Source organism: Dryas octopetala, chromosome 9, assembly GCF_963921425.1.
Source record: "Dryas octopetala chromosome 9, drDryOcto1.1, whole genome shotgun sequence".
Taxonomy (NCBI): domain Eukaryota; kingdom Viridiplantae; phylum Streptophyta; class Magnoliopsida; order Rosales; family Rosaceae; genus Dryas; species Dryas octopetala.
The window spans coordinates 9217648-9228355 of record NC_141374.1 but is presented as its reverse complement, the minus strand read 5'-3'; the positions used below and the strand labels follow the sequence as shown (position 1 = coordinate 9228355).

General features: G+C 35.0%; 2 protein-coding genes across 2 annotated transcripts; both read left to right on the top strand.

Annotated features, from left to right (window-relative positions):
- The first annotated feature begins 4933 nt into the window (after window positions 1–4933).
- LOC147273773 (aspartic proteinase nepenthesin-2-like) lies at window positions 4934–5563 on the top strand. Its single transcript, XM_086228272.1, has one exon. It carries the CDS (start codon window positions 4934–4936, stop codon window positions 5561–5563), a length of 630 nt encoding a protein of 209 aa, XP_086084398.1.
- A 3858-nt stretch (window positions 5564–9421) lies between these two features.
- Window positions 9422–10708, top strand: LOC147273772 (aspartic proteinase nepenthesin-1-like). Its single transcript, XM_086228271.1, has one exon. The coding sequence runs from the start codon at window positions 9422–9424 to the stop codon at window positions 10706–10708; it is 1287 nt and encodes a 428-aa protein (XP_086084397.1).

Here is a 10708-nt window from a genome sequence, read left to right as displayed (position 1 = left end):
TTTCTTATTCCATAAGGTTTTGTTAATTATAAATACATAGCTTTCTCATTAACCTAAGTAGTTCACACAGGTTATACACTTCGGAGAGATTGTGCATTCTATGGTTTAGTGTGAGGTTTTTATTGATTCTATGAACATCTTCTTTGCATAAACACTAATCATATATGATAGTAGATCGTGCATTAATATAGATAGTTTGAATAGATTGTTCATTGTGAATCTATTCAAGCTATCACCTTCATTCATTCATCCTCCATCAAAGATTGAACTCGAGCATCAAGATTGAAGTTGGGTTTGTGAGCTCTTATCTTCAGGGTGTTGGCAAGAAGGTCTCTCTACAATTCTCGTGATCAAAGAGCTACAGGTTGCGTGAGGCTAGTTTACTTTATAGAAGAAGTCTAGTTAGGGTTTGGATCAAGTCAATGTGGCTTATTCTGACATCCCAATTCACTGTTACAAGTCAACTGACATATTTCAACTTTTATCCCTTTAAATTTCATTTTTGGTACTTTACGGTAGTTCATTGCTATTTTGAAGAATTACATAAATTCGAAATACATAGCAAGCATATAATAAAGGTTTCAAAACTACGCAAACATATAATCATAGTAAATTACTCAAAACCACCTCCAATCAATGGAGAAAAAATCAACAAAACATACTCGACACGAGATATCAATTAAATAACAACACCAATTGAATCTAGGAAGTTGACAAGTCTCAAGATGCTACTCTGCTCGACCTTCGTCCAAGTTCATCTTTTTACCATGCTTGTACCTATAAAAACATTCAATAAAAAAGGAACACAAAAACAATGTAGGATGTAAGCATCTTATACGATCATAGCTTCCCCTCAGGAGACCCTGGCTAATTTGAAAACCACAAAACATTTCTCAGTGTAAATCATAGTGAAAATCCTTTTCCGTCGGATTCTTAAATCATCCAAAACAAGTTCTTCAAATATTTCTTTTGAAATCTTTTCAAAACATTTATGACTCGGCTGCACAACAATATCAGTTAATTAAGGAACCATTCCATCAACAAAGATTGAGGTTTTTCCTTTCATTTTAGGGTTTAGGGTTATATTTTGTTGTTTTATTTTATTTTTAATTTTTATATGAAAGAGAAGTTTCATAATTCATATGATGCTTATATATGCTCTCATTCGTCCACTGTCCCTTTGAAGGTATGCGTACGTATCCAACCTCTTTTATTTTTCTTCTCTTTATTCTTGGCTACTTCTGGCACCTATTCGATCAGTTTAGAGTAGTTATTCGTAGTTAGTGTTGTAATTGATAAATAATGCAATCCTCTGTTCCTTGAAAATAAATATTAATAATAGTAATCATAAGTAATCTCTGTCTCCATTAATTTATGATGAAGTTGTGTCCATTCCTTCTCTCTATAAGTGGTCACTGTCTGAATTAAAGAATAGATATGGCCCCCTTTATGCCAACATCTATCCGGCCATCCGTCTTTTCTCCATTACTCCTTTCTAGGATAAGAACAAATTAACCCTTCTTTGTTTCAATTTAGATATCTGTATAAGAATTAAGAAGAGATTTGTAATTCACTTAATTAAACTACTGAAGTACTGATTATATATCTTGTATTTATGCATATATGCAGTTTATGTCTGATTTTACAAACATGAAAAAAGGAAAGAGCTAGATGCTGGGAGTGCAGCTATGAACAACTACAATAACAACAAGGCCTTTCCAATCTCAGACCCTCCTTCTGCATATACTTCTTCCTCTTGTCACACTTTGGAAAATAAAGACAAACTTCTCAAGCATATGATACAGCCATACATGTATATATATATATATATACATAATACATATATGGGTGTCATGCCATGCATGCATCACTGCTTTAATTATTACTTTTTTTTACTAGGTCTTTACTTTGATGATGATGAGCCATTTACTATTTTGTATATGTATTCAAGAATTAATAGTTTTTTCTTGTTGAAATCTGGTGTACCTTTGATAACTTTGTTGATGTTAATCCACAAAACTTTCTCATACTCAGTTTGCTACAACAGTCATGTCGCATTTTGCTAATATACTTAATTTCTACCATTTTGAACACAGAGACATGAACTGATGAAGGGCAGTGGATCTCCCTCTTCGATCTCTTCAATCTATGGATGATCCCAAAGTTATAGCTCCTGCCCGTTTTGCCGTAAAACAGTTCAACAAGAAAAAGGTTTGAACTTATCATAACTTTCTTTAATTTTTAATATATATGTATATATATATCTATAGGGTAATGCTATTTTGTTAGATATATACCATGATATATTGCTAAATTGTCTAAAGAATTACACGTTCAAATTAAATAAATAGCTATTAAATTAATAGTTTGACAATATAATATGTTAATATACAATAACGTTAGGTTCATTGCACACCATATGCATGTCAATATGCACATGACGTAGCTTAAATCTATTGGGCCTAAACAAGCAGATGAGATCATTTGGATCCAGACTTGCTACTCAGGCATGAGAGGCCTAACACCTAACTTTGGCTGCTTGAGATTGAGACCTTAACACTCTGCTTGGGTGTTGAAACCCAAAATGACTTAGAAAATCACTACTATTAGGAAACAATCAAATGAAATATTTACTAAAGTTCTATAATTTCTGCAAGTATTTACATGGCGCTCTATTTTTTGTTCCCTTCTTAATTATTATTATTATTTTTGATAGCTAGAGTTCCACTTCTTAATTAAGTGGTGTCACGTACGTATGTATTTACTTTACCAATTGATATGATAGAACTTATGTTATATACATGTCACATGTGATATATATAAACTATTTTTGAAAAAGAAAAAACCCAATAAAAATAAAAAGACAATGTTTCATGTTGCCTCATGATTGATTCATATAGTTGTAAGGAATACATAGCTAGTGGACATTTGACAGTGTGTCATAAGCCTATCTTGTATATAAAAAAACCACTTCAAAGACTTACGAGTTAAAACGATATTCATATATATTAATCACAAATCGACAAGCAATATCTTCAATCTGTATTAGGATCCAAACTATATATTTTGGTATTGTTTATGCTTCCTTCACTGTCATTTAAAGTAATAAAGAGAATTTGTAACTACTCTCAAAGAAAAAAAAGTTGTACATATTTAATGAAAAAAATGTTTTGATAGATAAAAACCTCCACAATATGTTTTGACAGATTAAGATTTCGATCTATAACAAGCACTATATAATGATATAATTGCATCCCTAGCTACCTCCACTAACCCTTTTTTAAAATTAAAAAAAAAATCTTATTTATATGTAGTACGTTCATGATCGATATATATATAACATTATATATGGGACACTTGAATACTTAATTATATGCATATTGATGAAAATAATTTTCTCTTTTTGTGCATGTACATATCTTTTGTAAGGCCCATCTATGAATTAAATTAAAGATAGTTTGATCCATGTCGTTAGTTTATTGGTACATGACAAAACGACAGAGTTAGATAATATGTTCAAAGACTTGCAATGAGTTAAAACAATCTTCATATAATAATTAAAAAAAAATCAATAAGCATGCATTATCTTCAATCTGTTTTGGGATCTAAAACTATATATTTTTGTTATTCCTTAATCATGCTTCATTCACTTTTGTGTAAAGTAATTAAGAGAAACTGCAAATGCTCATCTTTCACACAAGTAGTATGTGGGCGTGTTTGAAGCATCTCTCATATTCTTTTCGCACTTTAGTAAGTTAGTAACCCAACAGTGTAATATCTCCATGTCACCCTCAACAGTTAACCCCTCAAAATGTTCTATTCAGTTTCACACATTAATGCCATGACACTTGCATATTAATTGGTTATATATATATAGTGAATATGATACACATAAAAACTTAACACAATTAGCCTATTAAACTTGAAAAAAATAAATTGTGAGAAACCTAATGAGCCACTTGCATCAGTTACACCACCTAATTACACCACTAGATTGATGTATATATTGGCTACACGTACTAAAGCATCTCTTATCATTTCACACTTCATAAGTACCCAAACAATGTAATAATATCTCCATGTCACCCACAAGTACCCCTAATTAAACTGTACTCTTCACACATTAATGTACATGCCACTTTCATATGAAATGGTCATAGTACGTGGATCATACAGAGAAAAACTAATTCCCACAAATTAGTCTACTAAACTTAAGGTGGTGACAACCTAATGATCGAGCCACTTGCATCGGTTACACCTAATCACCCCACTAGATGTCTATATATATGGAATAACTTGTACACTCATTGGTAATCATAAGTAGCAATATGCCATTGAACAGAACTATTGCAAAGGTTATCATATATGCATAATATATTAATATGTAGTATAAATACCAACCCTTGTGAGGTTAGCATCCTACACATGCTTTAAATTACAAAACCATGCCTGAGAACCATGTCTAGTACTACTACTAGCGTTCTATTCCTCTTTGGTACTATTCTAGTAGCCTTATTTCTCATGTTTGCTGCAACTATGGGAGGCACAGCCCAAGGTTTCAGCATCCCCATGCACACCATTTTCTCACACAAATTGTCCTTTTTTCCAAAAAAATCTCACCCTTTTTGAAAAACACAAAATACTTGCTCAAATCTCCAAAACTCACTCCTATAAAATTCGTCACAGACGTCCTACAACTATAAATTCATCACAACCATTAATCCCAGACACCTTCATAAAGTCCCCCATCGGGCATGCATACAGTGATTTCTTTTACACCACAATCCCTATCGGCACACCTTTCGTGCACTTCAAATTTGCCTTAGACACGGGAAGCACTCCCACATGGGTCCAATGCGAAGGATGCACATAATGTTTTGAAGTGTCGACAACGAATAATTTCAACCGCGCCAGATCAACCACATACCAAACTATGCCTCACGACCACCCAAATTGTGTCCCTCTGATCAATGCTCCACATGAACAGTCTTGTTTTTATGGGATACAGTACGAAGATGGCACTTCGTCTGAGGGTGTGTTTGGATTCGACCCATTCACATTCCAGACAGAGAATGGGCAGGACCAGGTAATCCTAAACGTGGCGTTTGGCTGCGGACTCATCAACAAGATTGACTTCAATGACCACATTGGTGGGTCCCCCAATCCAATATCAGGAATAATAGGGCTAGGTAAGGACACTCGCCCCTCCAACATTCTCCAACAACTTTCCCTAATCACACACCAAAGATTCTCCTATTGTTTGCCCTTAGACTTCCTCATTAAAGATAAAGCGTCCATACATTTTGGCGAGGACGCCGGGATGGCAGACCATCTCGGCGTTCAAACCACTTCATTTTGGAGTGGCGACGACCACAACCATTACGCGGTGATTTTCCAAGGTCTAAGTTTAAACGAAATCAGCCTCCCGATCAACGAGTCCTTCTTCATGGAGCATGGAGCGTTGGCCATCGACTCGGGAGCTCCGTACAGTTTCCTCGTCCAGACCGCATTCGACATCTTAAAACAAAACATTGTCGCTTGGTTCGTGCAAAGGTACAGGTAGCGACCGCTAGAGTGGAGTAGGTCGGGGTACGAGCTGTGCTACGATATGGTGTAGAGAGTGTTCGATGTATTGCTGATGACGATTCACTTGAGAGATGCGGATCTGGAATAGGATGGAGTTACGTTGTTTGAGGGGTTTGAGGGGGTTGGTGAGGTCAGCATGATGATCAGACCCATTCAAGATGGCGGTCCCAGCTTTCTTGGCTCGGCTTAGCAGGTCAAGTATCGCTTCTTGTTCGATCTCGCTGCCAATACGCTGTTATTTACTCCTGAGGATTGTTGAACAACCAGCATTTGGAAAAATTATAGGGTATAACTGATATACTGACACATGGTATAATCAATCCAACGTGTAAATGTATTATTGGACGATGTATTTATATTAGTAGGGTATAATATTGATAACATCCACTCATATTATAATACATAGACGTGGTTATACCACGTGTCAGTGTATCAATTATACAAAATAATTTCTTCAGGGTTTGATATGTGTTGACAGTGTTGTGGTCCGTTAATTAATTAATAAGCTCTCACAGGAGAATAATAATAATATTACGATAATTAACGAGTGTTTGAACACTTTTTCTAGCTAAGTCTTAATCTTCTTTAATTTGTTAATTATTATGTACATTTGTCATGGTCTGCATCATACATAGTAGCTAGCTATGTAATAATCTGAATATCTGATTGATATGGGGTCCAGGAATTTCAATTCCAAGGCCTTGCCAATTTATATTGATGTATATGATCCGAAGATAAAAACAGAGGATGTATTGGAACTAGAAATATATTGCAAACTTTGCAAAGTAATTTTGAAATACAAAGGTCTGCTTTTAATCTAGATGCAAAATGGTACAGTAGTATATATAGATCCGTAGTAGTCTAGTAGATGTTACATTGCCCATCTAATTTGGGTCCTTTCACCAAACGCATCTAAACCTAATTTTGCTCTATTTTACTTTCTTTATGCTCATGACCGAAATAAAAAACTTACTTCATAGTCATATACTAAAGAAGTTTAGCTAAGTCTCTATTACAATAAAATTGTACTAAATACAGATTAGAACTTTGAAATCTAGTCCAATGAAGTCTAGTCTTATCCAAAATGACTGGGTTTGCAATGTGGGCATTCCAAACCAAGCCTAAGCCTTTATGGGATTGTCAGACGAAAAAAATAAAGTGTTTAAAATTTAATTTTCTCCAATATCATAAACTCATTAAAAATTTGTTTTTCATATTCTCTATTTCAATCATCATTCGAAAAATTTATGCCTATTAGTTAGTATTTTACAAATATATGAAGTTCATTATCATGCAAATGTGGTAACATAAGAATAAATATATATTGTGTGATACATCAATAAAATCTCCTCATGAAAATAATTTGATTTCAACATACTAATATAATTTAATTATACGTTTAAAGATATAGTGACTTATAATTCATAAGAATCGTGTTTAAAACGTGATACTAACAACTGGAGTGTGATAAGCCTCCCCTTCTTTTCTTTTTAGGGAAAAGATTATATATTTATACTGGAGTCCTAATTTGTGCCTTAATGACAAGAAATGTTATTATCATTTAAAATTAACTACTTTTAAGAAACTCTCTACGTCACCGTGGGGTGATCGAATTTCAATTTCTGTTGGGACACCATAAAAACAAATCCATGCGTTTGATTCTGCACTTCACTTTATGAAAAGTGAAGTGAAAATTGAAGTGCAGCTAGAATCAATTCAAATATGGATGAACTATAGGTGGCATATAAAGTGTTATTACTCTATTTCTAATCCATAAAGTAAAAACAAAGCACAAAGAACTATATGGATGAAGACTAAACTCTTTTTTTGTTTCTTATTTTGATGGGAAGGCTCTAGACCATTCACATCAGTCTCTACAATTAAAATATGAAACCCTGCACACATGCCTACTAATTAAGATGGATCGGTCACACACCTGGGCCTACTAATCCGGCCCTGTCCAATCCTTGTACATGACACAATAACCGAGTCTTGTGGTTATGTGAAATTAAATATTAAATAAGAAAAGTGTTTGGCTTGTTGAATTTGATCAATTTTCATATTGTTTTACAATTAGTTTGTTGCTAGCTTTTTGATTCACTTTGGAGTCCATTTTAACTCCCCACAAAAAAGTTGTGATGTGCATTAACACCATTATAGATAAATGACACGTGTATGTCCCACTATCCATGATGGTGAGACACGTATCACTCATCTATAATGAATCAATGATAAAATACTCACCGTGGTGAGTAAAAATGAATTCATTCATTTTGATCTTTTAATACATATTCATACTATATATTGTATATCTGTCGTTGCTTTATTTTCTGCAAATTATATATTATGATTTTGTGTTACCCATAAGATATTTTTAGAGTGCATGTTATCATTTACACCCTAAAATTTCTAAGTTTACCCACAAATATAAATTTTTCTATAAAAAATACACAGCAACGTACATCAGCAAACCCATGGCCCCAACCTCCCTCCCTGATTGGTACAAGTCTGATGGTTATGTGGAATTGAGGAAGTATAAAGAAATGATAATTGTGGCAATACTTTTTGTTTTTTTTCGCTTCCCAACTTACGTGGCATATATTGATTTATTCGACAGAGTCTATTTATTTTGTTTTAGTGTTTATTTTTATTTTTATTTTTTATAAAATGCAATGTATGAATATATATTATGTAAATTGAAAAAATTTTATTAGGAAAAAGTAATCGGGGCAAATAGCATAAACTATAAGCACAAGGCTTAATTGGCTTGTTGAATTTGATCCATTTTGAGTAAAATTTAATATGTATTTTTATTGTTATTGTTTTACAATTAGTGGTTGCTTCTAAGTTCTAACTGATTCATTTTTATAATATTTTTTTATGCATATTCATACATAGTGCAATGGCGAGTACTGTCTATCTTCTTGGGCCAGTAAATATGACCATGCAAAATTCAAGAAAATTAGGGACTTATATATACGAAGAATTATAATATATGATGCCTTCAAAGAAAAAACGTTGTGTACATGAAATTCAATGAGAGAGATGATGTATTTTATATGAAAAAAGCCACTTCAAATACTTAATTACAAGTTGCAACCATCTTCATCATATATTAGTTCAAAAACGACAAGCAATATCTTCAATTGGTATTGGGACAAACTCTATAGTACTTTTGGCATTGCTTATGCTTCTTTCAGTTTCATTTAAAGTAATTCTTATAAAAAAATATGAAAACATGCATCTATAAGAGTTGTCCTATAAATGTACACCTATTTGCTGGACCCTTAGCTACGTCCACTAACCCATTATTTATATATATATATATATATATATATATTTTATAAACAGGGATGTGGGTGTTGAAAAAGCATCGATCTCTCTTGTTTTTACACTTTAATTAGTAGCCCAAAAATGCAATCTACAATTCATGCATCATCAACGCATTCAAAAAGCATTCACGTACACATTAAAGTCATTACATGCGTATTAATTGGTCATATTGAATAGAATAGGTACAGTTCAATTCGACCAAAAAAAGTGAATAGGTACACATAAATTGAAGCTTCATACAAACAGCCTACTTAATGAGTTACTTGGATTGGTTACACCTAATATTGGCAATCGTAAGTAGCAAACTGTTGCAAGTTATCAGATTCTCTAGTATAAATACTAGCCCTTATGTGATTAATTTGCATCATACACATGCTTTAAACTACAAAACAATAGAGCAAATTAAACCATGAGCCTGAGAACCATGTATAATACCATTACTAGTGTTCCATTTTTCTTTTGTAGTGTTCTAGTAGCCTTATTTCTCATGTTTGCTGCAACCATGGGTAGCACCACAGCCCAAGGCTTCAGCATCCCCATGCACACCATTCTCTCCCCAAGATTGCCCTTCTTCTCCAAAAACCTCACCCTCTTGGAAAAACATCAAATGCTGACCAAAATCTCCAAATCGCGTGGCCTTTACCTCCAACAACGACGTCCCATGAATTCATCACGAATAGCCCCAAACACCATACAATCCCGTTTCACACACGGATACAGCGATTTCTTCTACACGGAGATCTCCATTGGAACGCCGCCCACGAAGCACAACTTGGCCGTGGACACGGGCAGCAGTGAAACATGGGTTCAAATTCAAGAATGCAAAACTTGTTTCAAAGTGTCAGTGCCTAACTTGGACACAAGGAGATCAAGCACATTCCGACCAATGCCTTACAATCACCAACTTTGTGTTGCTCCGGACCTTAGTCCTAATGGCAAGTTTTGTGTTTATGATGTGGCGTACCATGATAAAAGTACTTCAATGGGTAGATTCGGACTCGAAACGTTTACTTTCTTGAATGAAAATGGGCCGCAGCAAGCGATTCCAAACGTGGCCTTCGGTTGTGGACTATACAATAAGATCGACTTCAACGATCACTACAATGGCCATTTCGATAACAATCCAATAGGAGGAATTCTAGGGTTAGGGAGGGATCATCCCACCAGCATTGTTCTGCAGCTAAGCCAAATCACCCTCCGAAAATTCTCCTACTGCCTTCCACAACGGTTCGAGGCTCAAGCGTTGTTAAAGTTCGGCAATGATGCACAAATAGGAGGTACAAATGTCCAAACCACACCATTTATGGGACGTCCAAATGACCCTTTTTTCTTGAAGGTGAATGGGATCAGCGTGAACGGAGCACTTCTCCGAATAGACCCGAAATTTCTTACGAGTAAAGGTGGGTTCGTGATCGACTCGGGGGCTCCGTACAGCCACATTGTTGATGGAGCATTCGGGGTCTTGAAACAAGCCGTGATCGGGTACTTTTCGAGTACGTATGGATGGCGACCGTTGGAGAGAAGTAGAGTCAACATGGACCTCTGCTACCAAATCCGTCCGGTGACTTCTTTGCCCTCCGTGACGCTTCACTTTGAAGGAGGAGCTGACCTTGAGCTCAACAAAGCTACGCTCTTCCAAACCTTCCAAAGTGTGAATGAGTTTTGCATGATGGTGTTTTCGATTGGTGCAGTTGGTCCGAGCATTTTGGGCGCGGCTCAGCAAGCCAATTATCGGTTCTTGTTCGACGTTGGTGCTTCGCGATTGTCATTTGTTCCAGACAACTGTTAG

Coding starts and splice junctions, on each gene's coding strand:
- LOC147273773 (XM_086228272.1), top strand. CDS start 4,934: ATGCCTCACGACCACCCAAATTGTGTCCCTCTGATCAATGCTCCACAT.
- LOC147273772 (XM_086228271.1), top strand. CDS start 9,422: ATGGGTAGCACCACAGCCCAAGGCTTCAGCATCCCCATGCACACCATT.